Here is a 22,627-nt window from a genome sequence, read left to right on the forward strand (position 1 = left end):
TGAACTGATACACACCGTCTGATCTGGGGTTCATTAGTTACTGATACACACCGTCTGATCTGGGGTTCATTAGTTACTGATACACACCGTCTGATCTGGGGTTCATTAGTTACTGATACACACCGTCTGATCTGGGGTTCATTAGTTACTTCATGTAACTGATACACACCGTCTGATCTGGGGTTCATTAGTTACTTCATGTAACTGATACACACCGTCTGATCTGGGGTTCATTAGTTACTGATACACACCGTCTGATCTGGGGTTCATTAGTTACTTCATGTAACTGATACACACCGTCTGATCTGGGGTTCATTAGTTACTGATACACACCGTCTGATCTGGGGTTCATTAGTTACTGATACACACCGTCTGATCTGGGGTTCATTAGTTACTGATACACACAGTCTGATCTGGGGTTCATTAGTTACTGATACACACCGTCTGATCTGGGGTTCATTAGTTACTTCATGTAACTGATACACACCGTCTGATCTGGGGTTCATTAGTTACTGATACACACCGTCTGATCTGGGGTTCATTAGTTACTGATACACACCGTCTGATCTGGGGTTCATTAGTTACTTCATGTAACTGATACACACCGTCTGATCTGGGGTTCATTAGTTACTGATACACACAGTCTGATCTGGGGTTCATTAGTTACTGATACACACCGTCTGATCTGGGGTTCATTAGTTACTGATACACACCGTCTGATCTGGGGTTCATTAGTTACTGATACACACCGTCTGATCTGGGGTTCATTAGTTACTGATACACACAGTCTGATCTGGGGTTCATTAGTTACTGATACACACCGTCTGATCTGGGGTTCATTAGTTACTGATACACACAGTCTGATCTGGGGTTCATTAGTTACTTCATGTAACTGATACACACCGTCTGATCTGGGGTTCATTAGTTACTGATACACACAGTCTGATCTGGGGTTCATTAGTTACTTCATGTAACTGATACACACCGTCTGATCTGGGGTTCATTAGTTACTTCATGTAACTGATACACACCGTCTGATCTGGGGTTCATTAGTTACTGATACACACAGTCTGATCTGGGGTTCATTAGTTACTGATACACACAGTCTGATCTGGGGTTCATTAGTTACTGATACACACCGTCTGATCTGGGGTTCATTAGTTACTGATACACACCGCCTGATCTGGGGTTCATTAGTTACTGAACACAGTATCTGGGGTTCATTAGTTACTTCATGTAACTGATACACACCGTCTGATCTGGGGTTCATTAGTTACTGATACACACAGTCTGATCTGGGGTTCATTAGTTACTGATACACACCGTCTGATCTGGGGTTCATTAGTTACTTCATGTAACTGATACACACCGTCTGATCTGGGGTTCATTAGTTACTTCATGTAACTGATACACACCGTCTGATCTGGGGTTCATTAGTTACTGATACACACCGTCTGATCTGGGGTTCATTAGTTACTTCATGTAACTGATACACACCGTCTGATCTGGGGTTCATTAGTTACTGATACACACAGTCTGATCTGGGGTTCATTAGTTACTTCATGTAACTGATACACACCGTCTGATCTGGGGTTCATTAGTTACTGATCTCTGATCTGGGGTTCATTAGTTACTTCATGTAACTGATACACACCGTCTGATCTGGGGTTCATTAGTTACTTCATGTAACTGATACACACAGTCTGATCTGGGGTTCATTAGTTACTTCATGTAACTGATACACACCGTCTGATCTGGGGTTCATTAGTTACTGATACACACAGTCTGATCTGGGGTTCATTAGTTACTGATACACACCGTCTGATCTGGGGTTCATTAGTTACTGATACACACCATCTGATCTGGGGTTCATTAGTTACTGATACACACCGTCTGATCTGGGGTTCATTAGTTACTTCATGTAACTGATACACACCGTCTGATCTGGGGTTCATTAGTTACTGATACACACCGTCTGATCTGGGGTTCAACTTCATGAACTGATACACACAGTCTGATCTGGGGTTCATTAGTTACTTCATGTAACTGATACACACAGTCTGATCTGGGGTTCATTAGTTACTTCATGTAACTGATACACACCGTCTGATCTGGGGTTCATTAGTTACTTCATGTAACTGATACACACCGTCTGATCTGGGGTTCATTAGTTACTGATCACACCGCTGATCTGGGTTCATTAGTTACTTCATGATCTGGGGTTCAACTGATACACACCGTCTGATCTGGGGTTCATTAGTTACTTCATGTAACTGATACACACCGTCTGATCTGGGGTTCATTAGTTACTTCATGTAACTGATACACACCGTCTGATCTGGGGTTCATTAGTTACTGATACACACCGTCTGATCTGGGGTTCATTAGTTACTGATACACACCGTCTGATCTGGGGTTCATTAGTTACTTAATGTTTTGCATCAAGTTTTCTATTGAACATATTCCCTATCTCCCCCTTCTACCTCTCCACTCCTCCCTCACTCTCTCTCCCCCCTCCCCTCACTCTCTCTCCCCCCCTCACTCTCTCTCCCCTCACTCCTCTCCACTCCTCCCTCACTCTCTCTCCCCCTCCCTCCTCTCTCTCCCCCCCCCTCACTCTCTCTCCCCCTTCTACCTCTCCACTCCTCCCCTCACTCTCCTCCCCCTCCCTCACTCTCTCTCCCCCTCCCCTCACTCTCTCTCCCCCTTCTCCACCTCCCTCAATCTCTCTCCCCCTCCCCTCACTCTCTCTCCCCCCCCTCCTCTCTCTCCCCCTCCCCTCACTCTCTCCCCCCTCTACCTCTCTCCCCTTCTACCTGTCCCCTCACTCTCTCTCCCCCTCCCCTCACTCTCTCTCCCCCTTCTAATCTCCTTCCCTCAATCTCTCCCCCTCCCCTCACTCCTCTCCCCTTCTACCTCTCTCCCCCTTCTACCTCTCCCCCTCCCCTCACTCTCTAATCCCCCTCCCCTCACTCTCTCTCCCCCTTAATGGTCTCCACTCCTCCCTCACTCTCTCTCCCCCTCCCCTCACTCTCTCTCCCTCCCTCACTCTCTTGTCCCCTCCCTCCCTCCCTCCCTCCTCTCTCCCCTCCCCTCACTCTCTCTCCCTCCCTCCCTCTCCCCTCTAATCTCCCCTCCCCTCTCCCTTAATCTGATCTCCCCTCCCCTCCTCCCTCCTCCCCCTCTCCTCTCCCTCCCCTCACTCTTAATCTCCTCCTCTGATTCTCTCCCCTCCCCCCCCTCTCTCTTTTCCTCCCCTCACTCCTCCCTCCCCCTCTCTCTCTTTCCCCTCCCCTCACTCTCTCCCTCCTCTATCTCCCCTCCTCCTCCCCCTCTCTCTCCCTCCTCTCTCCTCCAGGACATTAAGTAGCAGACAGGCAGTGAGCCTGGACTACCTCCCCTACCTCCGCATGGCCCTGTTGTGTCCTCTTCAGAGGCAGGGGGCGGAGGGGGCCGATCAGGCCGTCCAGCTGTTAGACGACTACCACCTGGTCAGAGAGGATGTGGACAGCCTCATGGAGATCTGCCTCTGGGGGGGGCAGCCTGACCCCTACGCTAAACTAGACCCCAAGGTCAGAGAGGATGGGGGGCAGCTTGACCCCTACGCTAAACTAGACCCCAAGGTCAGAGAGGATGGGGGGCAGCCTGACCCCTACGCTAAACTAGACCCCAAGGTCAGAGAGGATGGGGGCAGCCTGACCCCTACGCTAAACTAGACCCCAAGGTCAGAGAGGATGGGGGGGGGGCAGCTTGACCCCTACGCTAAACTAGACCCCAAGGTCAGAGAGGATGGGGGAGGGGGCAGCCTGACCCCTACGCTAAACTAGACCCCAAGGTCAGAGAGGATGGGGGGGGGGCAGCCTGACCCCTACGCTAAACTAGACCCCAAGGTCAGAGAGGATGGGGGCAGCCTGACCCCTACGCTAAACTAGACCCCAAGGTCAGAGAGGATGGGGAGGGGGGGGGCAGCCTGACCCCTACGCTAAACTAGACCCCAAGGTCAGAGAGGATGGGGGCAGCTTGACCCCTGATTGCTAAACTAGACCCCAAGGTCAGAGAGGATGGGGGGGCAGCTTGACCCCTACGCTAAACTGACCCCAAGGTCAGAGAGGATGGGAGGGGGGGCAGCCTGACCCCTGTAAACTAGACCCCAAGGTCAGAGAGGATGGGGGGGGGGGCAGCCTGACCCCTACACTAAACTAGACCCCAAGGTCAGAGAGGATGGGGGCAGCCTGACCCCTGTAAACTAGACCCCAAGGTCAGAGAGGATGGGGGGGGGAGCCTGACCCTACTGCTTGTAAACTGGACCCCAAGGTCAGAAGGATGGGGGGCAGCTGACCCCTAATCTAAACTAGACCCCAAGGTCAGAGAAGATGGGGGCAGCCTGAATCTGCTTGTAACTAGACCCCAAGGTCAGAGAGGATAATGGGTTATTGGGGGCAGCCTGATTGTAATAATGCTTAAACTAGATTGTAAGGTCAGAGATTGTAATAATGGGGCAGCCTGACCCCTTGCTAAACTGACCCCAAGGTCAGAGAATATGGGGGCAGCCTGATCTGTATTGCTAAACTAGACCCCAAGGTCAGAGAGGATGGGGGGGGGGGATAGCTGTGATTGTAAACTGGACCCCAAGGTCAGAGATTGTAATGGGGGCAATCTGATCTGTGATTGTAATAATGGTGTTAATCAGATTGTAATAATGGTGTTGATCTAATCTGCTGAACTTGTAATAATGGTGTTAATCTGATCTGTGATTGTAATAATGGTGTTAATGGGGGAATCAATCTGTGATTGTAATAATGGTGTTAAGATCTGGATTGGGAATAATGGTGGGATTGATCTGATCTGTGATTGTAATAATGGTGTTAATCTAATCTGTGATTGTAATAATGGTGTTAAATCTGATCTGTGATTGTAATAATGGTGTTAATCTGATCTGTGATTGTAATAATGGTGTTAATGATCTGTGATTGTAATAATGGTGTTAATCTAATCTGTGATTGTAATAATGGTGTTAATCTAATCTGATTGTAATAATGGTGTTAATCTGATCTGTGATTGTAATAATGGTGTTAATCTGATCTGATTGTAATAATGGTGTTAATCTGATCTGTGATTGTAATAATGGTGTTAATCTGATCTGTGATTGTAATAATGGTGTTAATCTAATCTGTGATTGTAATAATGGTGTTAATCTGATTGTAATAATGGTGTTAATCTAATCTGTGATTGTAATAATGGTGTTAATCTAATCTGTGATTGTAATAATGGTGTTAATCTGATTGTAATAATGGTGTTAATCTGATCTGTGATTGTAATAATGGTGTTAATCTGATTGTAATAATGGTGTTAATCTAATCTGTGATTGTAATAATGGTGTTAATCTAATCTGTGATTGTAATAATGGTGTTAATCTAATCTGTGATTGTAATAATGGTGTTAATCTGATTGTAATAATGGTGTTAATCTAATCTGTGATTGTAATAATGGTGTTAATCTAATCTGATTGTAATAATGGTGTTATTGTTAATCTAATCTGTGATTGTAATAATGGTGTTAATCTAATCTGATTGTAATAATGGTGTTAATCTAATCTGTGATTGTAATAATGGTGTTAATCTAATCTGATTGTAATAATGGTGTTAATCTAATCTGTGATTGTAATAATGGTGTTATTGTTAATCTAATCTGATTGTAATAATGGTGTTAATCTAATCTGATTGTAATAATGGTGTTATTGTTAATCTAATCTGTGATTGTAATAATGGTGTTAATCTAATCTGATTGTAATAATGGTGTTAATCTAATCTGTGATTGTAATAATGGTGTTAATCTAATCTGATTGTAATAATGGTGTTAATCTAATCTGTGATTGTAATAATGGTGTTATTCTAATCTGATTGTAATAATGGTGTTAATCTAATCTGTGATTTAATAATGGTGTTAATCTGATCTGTGCCCAGGTGAAATCAGCGTTCACGAGGGCCTATAACCGGGAGACCCACCTGACACCGTACTCCCTCCAACCAATCAAGAAGGGCCGTCGTGGCGGGGGGGTGGAGGCAGAACCGGGAGGAGAAGGGCAAGAGGAACAGCCTGAGGAAGAGGAGGAGGAGGAGGGTGTTGCAGCTGACGCCATGATCAAAGTAAGGAGGAAACACACTTCTCGACGGCCTCCCCTCCTCTCCCTCTCTCCCCTCCTCCTCTCCCTCTCTCTCCCCCCCACTTTTCTGAAATAATTTACCATTTTTATTTGTTTCAATTTATTGGAGAAGAATGATGAATTATTGATCGGCTGCCATCTTCTGGTGGTTATAGACGGTCTACTGGTGGCATCGATATGAGTCAGAAACATTAATGATCGGCTGCCATCTTCTCTGGTGGTTATAGACGGTCTACTGGTGGCATCGATATGAGTCAGAAACATTATTGATCGGCTGCCGTCTTCTCTAGTGGTTATAGACAGTCTACTGGTGGCATCGATATGAGTCAGAAACATTATTGATCGGCTGCCATCTTCTCTGGTGGTTATAGACGGTCTACTGGTGGCATCGATATGAGTCACAAACATTATTGATCGGTCGGCTGCCATCTTCTCTGGTGGTTATAGACGGTCTACTGGTGGCATCAATATGAGTCAGAAACATTATTGATCGGTCGGCTGCCATCTTCTCTGGTGGTTATAGACGGTCTACTGGTGGCATCGATATGAGTCACAAACATTATTGATCGGCTGCCATCTTCTCTGGTGGTTATAGACAGTCTACTGGTGACATCGATATGAGTCAGAAACATTATTGATCGGTCGGCTGCCATCTTCTCTGGTGGTTATAGACGGTCTACTGGTGGCATCGATATGAGTCACAAACATTATTGATCGGCTGCCATCTTCTCTAGTGGTTATAGACGGTCTACTGGTGGCATCGATATGAGTCACAAACATTATTGATCGGCTGCCATCTTATCATTTAATCATTTAAGTCATTTAGCAGACGCTCTTATCCAGAGCGACTTACAAATTGGTGCATTCACCTTATGACCTCCAGTGGAACAGTAGTGCATCTAAATCTTTTCAGGGGGAGGGGGGGTGAGAGGGATTACTTTATCCTATCCTAGGTATTCCTTAAAGAGGTGGGGTTTCAGGTGTCTCCGGAAGGTGGTGATTGACTCCGCTGTCCTGGCGTCGTGAGGGAGTTTGTTCCACCATTGGGGGCCAGAGCAGCGAACAGTTTTGACTGGGCTGAGCGGGAACTGTACTTCCTCAGTGGTAGGGAGGCGAGCAGGCCAGAGGTGGATGAACGCAGTGCCCTTGTTTGGGTGTAGGGCCTGATCAGAGCCTGGAGGTACTGAGGTGCCGTTCCCCTCACAGCTCCGTAGGCAAGCACCATGGTCTTGTAGCGGATGCGAGCTTCAACTGGAAGCCAGTGGAGGGAGCGGAGGAGCGGGGTGACGTGAGAGAACTTGGGAAGGTTGAACACCAGACGGGCTGCGGCATCTGGATGAGTTGTAGGGGTTTAATGGCACAGGCAGGGAGCCCAGCCAACAGCGAGTTGCAGTAATCCAGACGGGAGATGACAAGTGCCTGGATTAGACCTGCGCCGCTTCCTGTGTGAGGCAGGGTCGTTCTCTGGGATGTTGTAGAGCATGAACCTACAGGAACGGGCCACCGCCTTGATGTTAGTTGAGAACGACAGGGTGTTGTCCAGGATCACGCCAAGGTTCTTAGCGCTCTGGGAGGAGGACACAATGGAGTTGTCAACCGTGATGGCGAGATCATGGAACGGGCAGTCCTTCCCCGGGAGGAAGAGCAGCTCCGTCTTGCCGAGGTTCAGCTTGAGGTGGTGATCCGTCATCCACACGGATATGTCTGCCAGACATGCAGAGATGCGATTCGCCACCTGGTCATCAGAAGGGGGAAAGGAGAAGATTAATTGTGTGTCGTCTGCATAGCAATGATAGGAGAGACCATGTGAGGTTATGACAGAGCCAAGTGACTTGGTGTATAGCGAGAATAGGAGAGGGCCTAGAACAGAGCCCTGGGGGACACCAGTGGTGAGAGCACGTGGTGTGGAGACGGATTCTCGCCACGCCACCTGGTAGGAGCGACCTGTCAGGTAGGACGCAATCAGCGTGGGCCGCGCCGGAGATGCCCAACTCGGAGAGGGTGGAGAGGAGGATCTGATGGTTCACAGTATCGAAGGCAGCCGATAGGTCTAGAAGGATGAGAGCAGAGGAGAGAGAGTTAGCTTTAGCAGTGCGGAGCGCCTCCGTGATACAGAGAAGAGCAGTCTCAGTTGAATGACTAGTCTTGAAACCTGACTGATTTGGATCAAGAAGGTCATTCTGAGAGAGATAGCGGGAGAGCTGGCCAAGGACGGCACGTTCAAGAGTTTTGGAGAGAAAAGAAAGAAGGGATACTGGTCTGTAGTTGTTGACATCGGAGGGATCGAGTGTAGGTTTTTTCAGAAGGGGTGCAACTCTCGCTCTCTTGAAGACGGAAGGGACGTAGCCAGCGGTCAGGGATGAGTTGATGAGCGAGGTGAGGTAAGGGAGGAGGTCTCCGGAAATGGTCTGGAGAAGAGAGGAGGGGATAGGGTCAAGCGGGCAGGTTGTAGGGCGGCCGGCCGTCATTCACAAGACGCGAGATTTCATCTGGAGAGAGAGGGGAGAAAGAGGTCAGAGCACAGGGTAGGGCAGTGTGAGCAGAACCAGCGGTGTCGTTTGACTTAGCAAACGAGGATCGGATGTCGTCGACCTTCTTTTCAAAATGGTTGACGAAGTCATCTGCAGAGAGGGAGGAGGGGGGAGGGGGAGGAGGATTCAGGAGGGAGGAGAAGGTTGCAAAGAGCTTCCTAGGGTTAGAGGCAGATGCTTGGAATTTAGAGTGGTAGAAAGTGGCTTTAGCAGCAGAGAGAGAAGAGGAAAATGTAGAGAGGAGGGAGTGAAAGGATGTCAAGTCCGCAGGGAGGCGAGTTTTCCTCCATTTCCGCTCGGCTGCCCGGAGCCCTGTTCTGTGAGCTCGCAATGAGTCGTCGAGCCACGGAGCGGGAGGGGAGGACCGAGCCGGCCTGGAGGATAGGGGACATAGAGAGTCAAAGGATGCAGAAAGGGAGGAGAGGAGGGTTGAGGAGGCAGAATCAGGAGATAGGTTGGAGAAGGTTTGAGCAGAGGGAAGAGATGATAGGATGGAAGAGGAGAGAGAAGGGGGGGAGAGAGCGAAGGTTGGGACGGCGCGATACCATCCGAGTAGGGGCAGTGTGGGAAGTGTTGGATGAGAGCGAGAGGGAAAAGGATACAAGGTAGTGGTCGGAGACTTGGAGGGGAGTTGCAACGAGGTTAGTGGAAGAACAGCATCTAGTAAAGATGAGGTCGAGCGTATTTCCTGCCTTGTGAGTAGGGGGAAGGTGAGAGGGTGAGGTCAAAAGAGGAGAGGAGTGGAAAGAAGGAGGCAGAGAGGAATGAGTCAAAGGTAGGCGTGGGGAGGTTAAAGTCGCCCAGAACTGTGAGAGGTGAGCCGTCCTCAGGAAAGGAGCTTATCAAGGCATCAAGCTCATTGATGAACTCTCCGAGGGAACCTGGAGGGCGATAAATGATAAGGATGTTAAGCTTGAAAGGGCTGGTAACTGTGACAGCATGGAATTCAAAGGAGGCGATAGACAGATGGGTAAGGGGAGAAAGAGAGAATGACCACTTGGGAGAGATGAGGATCCCGGTGCCACCACCCCGCTGACCAGAAGCTCTCGGGTGTGCGAGAACACGTGGGCAGACGAAGAGAGAGCAGTAGGAGTAGCAGTGTTGTCTGTGGTGATCCATGTTTCCGTCAGTGCCAAGAAGTCGAGGGACTGAGGGAGACATAGGCGGAGATGAACTCTGCCTTGTTGGCCGCAGATCGGCAGTTCCAGAGGCTACCGGAGACCTGGAACTCCACGTGGGTCGTGCGCGCTGGGACCACCAGATTAGGGTGGCCGCGGCCACGCGGTGTGGAGCGTTTGTATGGTCTGTGCAGAGAGGAGAAAACAGGGATAGACAGACACATAGTTGACAGGCTACACAAGAGGCTACGCTAATGCAAAGGAGATTGGAATGACAAGTGGACTACACGTCACGAGTGTTCAGAGAGTTAAGCTTACGTAGCAAGAATCTTATTGACTAAAATGATTAAAATGATACAGTACTGCTGAAGTAGGCTAGCTGGCAGAGGCTGCGTTGTTGACTAAGTAGGCTAGTTGGCATTGGCTGCGTTGTTGACACTACACTAATCAAGTCGTTCCGTTGAGTGTAATAGTTTCTACTGTGCTGCTATTCGGGGCTAGCTGGCTAGCTAGCAGTGTTCTGGTGGTTATAGACGGTCTACTGGTGGCATCAATATGAGTCACAAATATTATTGATCGATCGGCTGCCATCTTCTCTGGTGGTTATAGACGGTCTACTGGTGGCATCGATATGAGTCAGAAACATTATTGATCGGCTGCCATCTTCTCTGGTGGTTATAGACGGTCTACTGGTGGCATCGATATGAGTCACAAACATTATTGATCGATCGGCTGCCATCTTCTCTGGTGGTTATAGACGGTCTACTGGTGGCATCGATATGAGTCACAAACATTATTGATCGATCGGCTGCCATCTTCTCTGGTGGTTATAGACAGTCTACTGGTGGCATCGATATGAGTCACAAACATTATTGATCGGCTGCCATCTTCTCTGGTGGTTATAGACGGTCTACTGGTGGCATCAATATGAGTCAGAAACATTATTGATCGGTCGGCTGCCATCTTCTCTGGTGGTTATAGACGGTCTACTGGTGGCATCGATATGAGTCACAAACATTATTGATCGGCTGCCATCTTCTCTGGTGGTTATAGACGGTCTACTGGTGGCATCGATATGAGTCAGAAACATTATTGATCGGCTGCCATCTTCTCTGGTGGTTATAGACGGTCTACTGGTGGCATCGATATGAGTCAGAAACATTATTGATCAGCTGCCATCTTCTCTGGTGGTTATAGACGGTCTACTGGTGGCATCGATATGAGTCAGAAACATTATTGATCGGCTGCCATCTTCTCTGGTGGTTATAGACGGTCTACTGGTGGCATCGATATGAGTCACAAACATTATTGATCAGCTGCCATCTTCTCTGGTGGTTATAGACGGTCTACTGGTGGCATCGATATGAGTCACAAACATTATTGATCGGTCGGCTGCCATCTTCTCTGGTGGTTATAGACGGTCTACTGGTGGCATCGATATGAGTCACAAACATTATTGATCGGTCGGCTGCCATCTTCTCTAGTGGTTATAGACGGTCTACTGGTGGCATCAATATGAGTCACAAACATTATTGATCGGCTGCCATCTTCTCTGGTGGTTATAGACGGTCTACTGGTGGCATCGATATGAGTCACAAACATTCGTTCAAAATTTACTACAACGTGTAAATAGGATCATTTTGGTTATAAAGTCTAGTCTCGTCCAAAACCCGAGTTTGGTTAAGTGACTGTTGTGACTTGAGTTTTTAATTTCTTTATTTCACCTTTATTTAACCAGGTAGGCCAGTTGAGAACAAGTTCTCATTTACAACTGCGACCCTGACCAAGATAAAGCAAAGCGGTGCGACACAAAAACAACAACACAGTTACACATGGAGTAAAACAAACACATACAGTCAATAATACAGTAGAACAAAAGAAAACAAATGTCAAATCAAATCTAATTTTATTTGTCACATACACATGGTTAGCAGATGTTAATGCGAGTGCAGCGAAATGCTTGTCTATATACAGTGAGGGCAAATGAGGTCAAATAAGGGAGTTAAGGCAATAAATAGGCCATGGTGGCGAAGTAATTACAATATAGCAATTAAATTAAATAACAAGATGGGGATGAGAGATAGATAGATAGCTAGATGGGCTGTATACAGTGACAAGGTCAGGGCCAAGCTATGCAGTGATCTGTGAGCTGCTCTTGACAGCTGGTGAGGGAGATCTGAGTCTCCGGCTTCAGTGATTTTTGCAGTTCGTTCCAGTCAGTGGCAGCAGAGAACTGGAAGGAAAGGCGAACAAAGGAGGAAGTTGGCTTTGGGGAGTGACCAGTGAGATATACCTGTTTGAGCGCGTGCTACGGGTGTGTGCTGCTATGGTGACCAGCGAGCTGAGATAGGGCGGGGCTTTACCTAGCAGAGACTTGATTAGTGACTTGACTTGTTTAGATTAGCACTGTGTTGTCTGGGGAAAAGACTGGGCGGGTTTGCTTTGCATGCTATGCTAGCATAGTTTAACAAAAGGTCAGGGCCAAGGTATGCTAGCTAGCTGCTGTCAGCTTGGCTAAACACAAGGTCAGGGACAAGCTATGCTAGCTAGCTGCTGTCAGCTTGGCTAAACACAAGGTCAGGGACAAGCTATGCTAGCTAGCTGCTGTCAGCTTGGCTAAACACAAGGTCAGGGACAAGCTATGCTAGCTAGCTGCTGTCAGCTTGGCTAAACACAAGGTCAGGGACAAGCTTTGCTAGCTAGCTGCTGTCAGCTTGGCTAAACACAAGGTCAGGGACAAGCTATGCTAGCTAGCTGCTGTCAGCTTGGCTAAACACAAGGTCAGGGACAAGCTATGCTAGCTAGCTGCTGTCAGCTTGGCTAAACACAAGGTCAGGGACAAGCTATGCTAGCTAGCTGCTGTCAGCTTGGCTAAACACAAGGTCAGGGACAAGCTATGCTAGCTAGCTGCTGTCAGCTTGGCTAAACACAAGGTCAGGGACAAGCTATGCTAGCTAGCTGCTGTCAGCTTGGCTAAACACAAGGTCAGGGACAAGCTATGCTAGCTAGCTGCTGTCAGCTTGGCTAAACACAAGGTCAGGGACAAGCTATGCTAGCTAGCTGCTATCAGCTTGGCTAAACACAAGGTCAGGGACAAGCTATGCTAGCTAGCTGCTGTCAGCTTGGCTAAACACAAGGTCAGGGACAAGCTATGCTAGGTAGTTGCTGTCAGCTTGGCTAAACACAAGGCCAGGGACAAGCTATGCTAGCTAGCTGCTGTCAGCTTGGCTAAACACAAGGTCAGGACCAAGCTATGCTAGCTAGCTGCTCTCAGCTTGGCTAAACACAAGGTCAGGGCTGGCTTGACTTTCTATTCACCCCTTCCTCTCTACTTCATGTTATCCCTTGTTTGTTGTGATTGGACGAACAAAGACACACACACATCAAACCACACCCCCATAGACGATTCTCGTTTCTTTGCCTTCAGTCACGGCCACTAGCATTTCAAATCAAATGTATTTATATAGCCCTTCGTACATCAGCTGATATCTCAAAGTGCTGTACAGAAACCCAGCCTAAAACCCCAAACAGCAAGTAATGCAGGTGTAGAAGCACGGTGACTAGGAAAAACTCCCTAGAAAGGCCAGAACCTAGGAAGAAACCTAGAGAGGAACCAGGCTATGAGGAGTGGCCAGTCCTCTTCTGGCTGTGCCGGGTGGGGATTATAACAGAACATGGCCAAGATGTTCAAATGTTCATAAATGACCAGCATGGTCCAATAATAATAAGGCAGAACAGTTGAAACTGGAGCAGCAGCACGGCCAGGTGGACTGGGGACAGCAAGGAGTCATCCTGTCAGGTAGTCCTGAGGCATGGTCCTAGGGCTCAGGTCCTCCGAGAGAGAGAGAGAGAAAGAAAGAGAGAATTAGAGAGAGCACACTTAAATTCACACAGGACATCGAATAAGACAGGAGAAGTACTCCAGATATAACAAACTGACCCTAGCCCCCCGATCAGAGGCAGTAGGGATGTCAGCTTGGCTAAGAGATGACCGGGGATGTTCTCTGTTTAGTGAGTCCACCAGATCAGAGGCAGTAGGGATGTCAGCTTGGCTAAGAGATGACCGGGGATGTTCTCTGTTTAGTGAGTCCTCCAGATCAGAGGCAGTAGGGATGACCAGGGATGTTCTCTGTTTAGTGAGTCCTCCAGATCAGAGGCAGTAGGGATGACCGGGGATGTTCTCTGTTTAGTGAGTCCACCAGATCAGAGGCAGTAGGGATGTCAGCTTGGCTAAGAGATGACCGGGGATGTTCTCTGTTTAGTGAGTCCTCCAGATCAGAGGCAGTAGGGATGACCAGGGATGTTCTCTGTTTAGTGAGTCCTCCAGATCAGAGGCAGTAGGGATGACCAGGGATGTTCTCTGTTTAGTGAGTCCACCAGATCAGAGGCAGTAGGGATGTCAGCTTGGCTAAGAGATGACCGGGGATGTTCTCTGTTTAGTGAGTCCACCAGATCAGAGGCAGTAGGGATGACCAGGGATGTTCTCTGTTTAGTGAGTCCACCAGATCAGAGGCAGTAGGGATGTCAGCTTGGCTAAGAGATGACCGGGGATGTTCTCTGTTTAGTGAGTCCTCCAGATCAGAGGCAGTAGGGATGACCAGGGATGTTCTCTGTTTAGTGAGTCCTCCAGATCAGAGGCAGTAGGGATGACCAGGGATGTTCTCTGTTTAGTGAGTCCTCCAGATCAGAGGCAGTAGGGATGACCAGGGATGTTCTCTGTTTAGTGAGTCCTCCAGATCAGAGGCAGTAGGGAGGACCAGGGATGTTCTCTGTTTAGTGAGTCCTCCAGATCAGAGGCAGTAGGGATGTCAGCTTGGCTAAGAGATGACCGGGGATGTTCTCTGTTTAGTGAGTCCACCAGATCAGAGGCAGTAGGGATGTCAGCTTGGCTAAGAGATGACCGGGGATGTTCTCTGTTTAGTGAGTCCTCCAGATCAGAGGCAGTAGGGATGACCAGAATTGTTCTCTGTTTAGTGAGTCCTCCAGATCAGAGGCAGTAGGGATGACCAGGGATGTTCTCTGTTTAGTGAGTCCTCCAGATCAGAGGCAGTAGGGATGTCAGCTTGGCTAAGAGATGACCGGGGATGTTCTCTGTTTAGTGAGTCCACCAGATCAGAGGCAGTAGGGATGTCAGCTTGGCTAAGAGATGACCGGGGATGTTCTCTGTTTAGTGAGTCCACCAGATCAGAGGCAGTAGGGATGTCAGCTTGGCTAAGAGATGACCGGGGATGTTCTCTGTTTAGTGAGTCCACCAGATCAGAGGCAGTAGGGATGTCAGCTTGGCTAAGAGATGACCGGGGATGTTCTCTCGATAAGAACATACGTTGGTTCTGGCAGCTCTGTGACGATGCGGGTGCGTTTTTCTGGCGTGGTTTAGGTCCACTTCAAGCCTTTTAGAGGGCAAGGAAAACGCCAGGAAATACCCAGCCATTCTGAGTGATCATCTTCAACCTATAGGGAATCATTTCAGATGGGAGTGGTCTCTTCCATGATAACAACGCCCCCCCCCCCCCCCCCCCCATCTCACAGGACACTAGTGGTCTCTTCCAGGATAACACCCCCCATCCCACAGGACACCAGTGGTCTCTTCCAGGATAACACCCCCCATCCCACAGGACACCAGTGGTCTCTTCCATGATAACAACGCCCCCCCATCCCACAGGACATCAGTGGTCTCTTCCAGGATAACACACCCCATCCCACAGGACACTAGTGGTCTCTTCCAGGATAACACCCCCATCCCACAGGACACCAGTGGTCTCTTCCAGGATAACACCCCCATCCCACAGGACACCAGTGGTCTCTTCCAGGATAACACCCCCATCCCACAGGACACCAGTGGTCTCTTCCAGGATAACACCCCCATCCCACAGGACACCAGTGGTCTCTTCCATGATAACAACGCCCCCCATCCCACAGGACATCAGTGGTCTCTTCCAGGATAACACACCCCATCCCACAGGACACTAGTGGTCTCTTCCAGGATAACAACCCCCCCCTCCCACAGGACACCAGTGGTCTCTTCCAGGATAACAACCTCCCCTACCCTCCCCCATCCCACAGGACACCAGTGGTCTCTGAATGGTGTTTGAGGAAGGTGTAAACCGGGGGCCCTGGCCAGTCACCAGATCTCCACCCAACTGAATACTTCTGGGAGATTCTGGAGCTGAGCCTGAGGTGGCGTCTTCACCAAAAACGTCCCTCCAGTAGAGTTCCAGACCCTTCTGGTGGAAGAACGAGGTCACATCCCTCCAGTAGAGTTCCAGACCCTTCTGGTGGAAGAACGAGGTCACATCCCTCCAGTAGAGTTCCAGACCCTTCTGGTGGAAGAACGAGGTCACGTCCCTCCAGTAGAGTTCCAGACCCTTGTAGAATCCATGTCGAGGTGCATTGAAGCTGTTCTGGCTGCTGGTGACCCAACACCTTATTAACACACTATACGTTGGGGGTTTCCTTTATCTTGGTGTTTACATTACGTTGGGGGGTTTCCTTTATCTTGGAGTTTACATTATGTTGGGGGTTTCCTTTATCTTGGTGTTTACATTACGTTTGGGGTTTCCTTTATCTTGGTGTTTACATTATGTTGGTGTTTCCTTCATCTTGGTGTTTCCTTTATCTTGGGGTTTCCTTTATGTTGGGGTTTCCTTTATCTTGGGGTTTCCTTTATCTTGGGGTTTACATTGTTGGAGTTTCCTTTATTTTGGCAGTTACATGTACATACTGTATAGTGTGTACACACACACACACACACACACACACACACAAACCTGTGTGTATGCACACATTCTCGTTCAGAAAGATGGACAATCCATTCCTTGGCCTGAATATAGCGCTGGTGATTTTTGAAATCGGGTAATAACTTTACTTTTCTCTCTTTCTCATCCTCTCCCTCCCTCCTATCTCCCCCATTTCTCCCTCCTATCTCCCCCATTTCTCCCTCCCATCTCCCCCATTTCTTCCTCCCCTCTCCCCCATTTCTTCCTCCCCTCTCCCCCATTTCTTCCTCCCCTCTCCCCCATTTCTTCCTCCCCTCTCCTCCCCTGTTTCTCCTCCCTTCCCTTTCCTCCCTGTTTCTCCTCCCCTCTCCTCTCTGTTTCTCCCTCTCCCCTGTTTCTCCCTCCACTCTCCCCTCCACAGTTGAAGAAGGCCAAACCCTCCAAGGAGCCCAAGAAGGAGAAGACAACAGCCGGGGATTCTGGGAAGGGAAAGGGCAAAGGCAAGGGCAAAGCCAGGAAGTGACCCCTAACCTCTCAGACAACAAAAAGCGAACTGTACAACACCTCTTCTCTGACGTTCTGAAGAACAAACCCCTAAACGGTTTGACCACCACCTACCTGGTCTTATCACCGTGGCGACCGGAGACAGAACCCTGGCTCTCTTCTTGGACCCCTTTAAACTTAGGATGTGCATCCCAAAGGGGACCCTATTCCCTATATAGTGCACTACTTTAGACCAGAGTCCCATAGGGCCCTAGGTATAAAGTAGTGCACTACTTTTGACCAGAGTCCCATAGGGCCCTGGGTATAAAGTAGTGCACTTCTTTTGACCAGAGTCCCATAGGGCCCTGGGTATAAAGTAGTGCACTTCTTTTGACCAGAGTCCCATAGGGCCCTGGGTATAAAGTAGTGCACTACTTTTGACCAGAGTCCCATAGGGCCCTGGGTATAAAGTAGTGCACTACTTTTGACCAGAGTCCCATAGGGCCCTGGGTATAAAGTAGTGCACTACTTTTGACCAGAGTCCCATAGGGCCCTGGGTATAAAGTAGTGCACTTCTTTTGACCAGAGTCCCATAGGGCCCTGGGTATAAAGTAGTGCACTTCTTTTGACCAGAGTCCCATAGGGCCCTGGGTATAAAGTAGTGCACTAAATAGGGAATAGGGTCCGCTTTGGGACTTTACTATATCTTGTTAGCGCTGTGGATTTAGAAAGGTGTGTGTGTGTGTCAGTCATGTAAATATGTACCTTGTAGTAAATAAAGATGCTGTTGCTTTCTACTGCTCATCGTAGACGGGAAACCTTTCTGGTCTGAACCGTCGAGACCAACGGATGGATCAGTGAACGGCAGAACAGTTCTGGGTTTTTGTTGTAAAGATTTTCACTGATAAATGACGACTGTATTTACGGTATTGTGGTTGTGACGTGTTTTCTTTCTCTCTGTTTATGGTTCATCTGCATGGGTAAGGTATGGTTAGTTAAAATTATTAGTGGTGTATATGTACAGTACCAGTCAAAGGAGACAGAACTAGACTAGGAGACCAGACTATTGAGATGCACCACTAGGAGACCAAGCTAGTCTATTGAGACTCACCTCTAGACTAGACTAGAGACTAATGAGACTCACCCCTAGACTAAACCAGACTAATGAGACTCACCCCTAGACTATTGAGACTCACCCCTAGACTAATGAGACTCACCCCTAGACTACACTAGAGACTATTGGGACTCACCCCAAGACTACACTAGAGACTAATGAGACCTACCCCTAGACTACACTAGAGACTATTGGGACTCACCCCAAGACTACACTAGACTAATGAGACTCACCCCTAGACTACACTAGAGACTAATGAGACTCACCCCTAGACTACACTAGAGACTATAGAGACTCACTCCTAGACTACACTAGACTAATGAGACTCACCCCAAGACTACACTAGACTAATGAGACTCACCCCTAGACTACACTAGAGACTATTGGGACTCACCCCAAGACTACACTAGAGACTAATGAGACTCACCCCTAGACTACACTAGAGACTATAGAGACTCACTCCTAGACTACACTAGAGACTAATGAGACTCACCCCTAGACTACACTAGAGACTATAGAGACTCACTCCTAGACTACACTAGACTAATGAGACTCACCCCAAGACTACACTAGACTAATGAGACTCACCCCTAGACTACACTAGAGACTATTGGGACTCACCCCAAGACTACACTAGAGACTAATGAGACTCACCCCTAGACTACACTAGAGACTATAGAGACTCACTCCTAGACTACACCAGACTAATGAGACTCACCCCTAGACTATTGAGACTCACCCCTAGACTACACTAGAGACTATAGACTCACTCCTAGACTACACTAGACTAATGAGACTCACCCCTAGACTACACTAGAGACTATTGGGACTCACCCCAAGACTACACTAGAGACTAATGAGACCTACCCCTAGACTACACTAGAGACTATTGGGACTCACCCCAAGACTACACTAGACTAATGAGACTCACCCCTAGACTACACTAGAGACTATTGGGACTCACCCCAAGACTACACTAGAGACTAATGAGACTCACCCCTAGACTACACTAGAGACTATAGAGACTCACTCCTAGACTACACTAGACTAATGAGACTCACCCCTAGACTAATGAGACTCACCCCTAGACTATTGAGACTCACCCCTAGACTAATGAGACTCACCCCTAGACTACACTAGAGACTATAGACTCACTCCTAGACTACACTAGACTAATGAGACTCACCCCTAGACTACACTAGAGACTATTGGGACTCACCCCAAGACTACACTAGAGACTAATGAGACCTACCCCTAGACTACACTAGAGACTATTGGGACTCACCCCAAGACTACACTAGACTAATGAGACTCACCCCTAGACTACACTAGAGACTAATGAGACTCACCCCTAGACTACACTAGAGACTATAGAGACTCACTCCTAGACTACACTAGACTAATGAGACTCACCCCAAGACTACACTAGACTAATGAGACTCACCCCTAGACTACACTAGAGACTATTGGGACTCACCCCAAGACTACACTAGAGACTAATGAGACTCACCCCTAGACTACACTAGAGACTATAGAGACTCACTCCTAGACTACACCAGACTAATGAGACTCACCCCTAGACTATTGAGACTCACCCCTAGACTACACTAGAGACTATAGACTCACTCCTAGACTACACTAGACTAATGAGACTCACCCCTAGACTACACTAGAGACTATTGGGACTCACCCCAAGACTACACTAGAGACTAATGAGACCTACCCCTAGACTACACTAGAGACTATTGGGACTCACCCCAAGACTACACTAGACTAATGAGACTCACCCCTAGACTACACTAGAGACTATTGGGACTCACCCCAAGACTACACTAGAGACTAATGAGACTCACCCCTAGACTACACTAGAGACTATAGAGACTCACTCCTAGACTACACTAGACTAATGAGACTCACCCCTAGACTACACTAGAGACTATTGGGACTCACCCCAAGACTACACTAGAGACTAATGAGACCTACCCCTAGACTACACTAGAGACTATTGGGACTCACCCCAAGACTACACTAGAGACTAATGAGACTCACCCCTAGACTAATGAGACTCACCCCTAGACTACACTAGAGACTATAGAGACTCACTCCTAGACTACACTAGACTAATGAGACTCACCCCTAGACTACACTAGAGACTATTGGGACTCACCCCAAGACTAAACCAGACTATTGAGACTTACCCCTAGACTACACTAGAGACTACTGAGACTCACCCCTAGACTACACTAGAGACTACTGAGACTCACCCCTAGACTACACTAGAGACTAATGAGACCTACCCCTAGACTACACTAGAGACAATTTCTTGAATTGTTTAACACTTTTTTTGGTTACTACATGATTCCATATGTGTTATTTCATATTTTATTTACAATGTAGAAAATAGTAAAAATAAATAAAAACCCTGGAATGAGTAAGTGTGTCCAAACTTTAGACTGGTACTGTAAATACACACACGTACACACGCAAAACACTCCTATACACACATCTTATATAAACAACAGATTATTTTTATTTCACCTTTATTTAACCAGGTAGGCTAGTTGAGAACACCTTTATTTAACCAGGTAGGCTAGTTGAGAACACCTTTATTTAACCAGGTAGGCTAGTTGAGAACACCTTTATTTAACCAGGTAGGCTAGTTGAGAACACCTTTATTTAACCAGGTAGGCCAGTTGAGAACACCTTTATTTAACCAGGTAGGCTAGTTGAGAACACCTTTATTTAACCAGGTAGGCCAGTTGAGAACACCTTTATTTAACCAGGTAGGCCAGTTGAGAACACCTTTATTTAACCAGGTAGGCTAGTTGAGAACACCTTTATTTAACCAGGTAGGCTAGTTGAGAACACCTTTATTTAACCAGGTAGGCTAGTTGAGAACACCTTTATTTAACCAGGTAGGCTAGTTGAGAACACCTTTATTTAACCAGGTAGGCTAGTTGAGAACACCTTTATTTAACCAGGTAGGCCAGTTGAGAACACCTTTATTTAACCAGGTAGGCTAGTTGAGAACACCTTTATTTAACCAGGTAGGCTAGTTGAGAACACCTTTATTTAACCAGGTAGGCTAGTTGAGAACACCTTTATTTAACCAGGTAGGCTAGTTGAGAACACCTTTATTTAACCAGGTCGGGCAGTTGAGAACACCTTTATTTAACCAGGTAGGCTAGTTGAGAACACCTTTATTTAACCAGGTAGGCTAGTTGAGAACACCTTTATTTAACCAGGTAGGCTAGTTGAGAACACCTTTATTTAACCAGGTAGGCTAGTTGAGAACACCTTTATTTAACCAGGTAGGCTAGTTGAGAACACCTTTATTTAACCAGGTAGGCTAGTTGAGAACACCTTTATTTAACCAGGTAGGCTAGTTGAGAACACCTTTATTTAACCAGGTAGGCTAGTTGAGAACACCTTTATTTAACCAGGTAGGCCAGTTGAGAACACCTTTATTTAACCAGGTAGGCTAGTTGAGAACACCTTTATTTAACCAGGTAGGCTAGTTGAGAACACCTTTATTTAACCAGGTAGGCTAGTTGAGAACACCTTTATTTAACCAGGTAGGCTAGTTGAGAACACCTTTATTTAACCAGGTCGGGCAGTTGAGAACACCTTTATTTAACCAGGTAGGCTAGTTGAGAACAGGTTCTCATTTGCAACTGCGACCTGGCCAAGATAAAGCATAGCAGTGTGAACAGACAACACAGAGTTACACATGGAGTAAACAATAAACAAGTCAATAACACAGAGTTACACATGGAGTAAACAATAAACAAGTCAATAACACAGTTACACATGGAGTAAACAATAAACAAGTCAATAACACAAGAGTTACACATGGAGTAAACAATAAACAAGCCAATAACACAGTTACACATGGAGTAAACAATAAACAAGTCAATAACACAGAGTTACACATGGAGTAAACAATAAACAAGTCAATAACACAGAGTTACACATGGAGTAAACAATAAACAAGTCAATAACACAGAGTTACACATGGAGGAAACAATAAACAAGCCAATAACACAGTAGAAAAATAAAGTCTATAAACAATGGATGTATTGGTTTGTTGATGTGTTGATTGGTTGACTGATGTGTTGATTGGTTGATTGATGTATTGGTTGATGCGTTGATTGGTTGGTTGATGTATTGGTTGACTGATTTTTTTGGTTGGTTGATTGATGTGTTGGTTGATGGATGTATTGATTGGTTGATGTATTGGTTGACTGATTTTTGGGCTGGTTGACTGATGTATTAGTTGGTTGATGTGTTGATTGGTTGGTTGATGTATTGGTTGGTTGACTGATGTATTAGTTGGTTGATGTATTGGTTGACTGATTTTTGGGCTGGTTGACTGATGTATTAGTTGGTTGATGTGTTGATTGGTTGGTTGACGTATTGGTTGGTTGATTGATGTATTGGTTGGTTGACTGATGTATTAGTTGGTTGATGTATTGGTTGACTGATTTTTGGGTTGGTTGATG

General features: G+C 47.1%; 1 protein-coding gene across 1 annotated transcript in view; it reads left to right on the forward strand.

Annotated features, from left to right (window-relative positions):
* LOC115123329 (replication factor C subunit 1-like) overlaps positions 1–17,940 on the forward strand; it is a 71,061-nt gene extending 53,121 nt beyond the window's left edge. The window contains 3 exon segments of the mRNA XM_065003403.1: positions 3,359–3,572; positions 5,964–6,146; positions 16,950–17,940. Coding sequence (XP_064859475.1) covers positions 3,359–3,572; positions 5,964–6,146; positions 16,950–17,051 — 499 coding nt within the window. The 3' untranslated portion in view covers positions 17,052–17,940.
* Positions 17,941–22,627: the final 4,687 nt, after the last annotated feature.

This window comes from Oncorhynchus nerka, linkage group LG18 (assembly GCF_034236695.1).
Source record: "Oncorhynchus nerka isolate Pitt River linkage group LG18, Oner_Uvic_2.0, whole genome shotgun sequence".
Taxonomy (NCBI): domain Eukaryota; kingdom Metazoa; phylum Chordata; class Actinopteri; order Salmoniformes; family Salmonidae; genus Oncorhynchus; species Oncorhynchus nerka.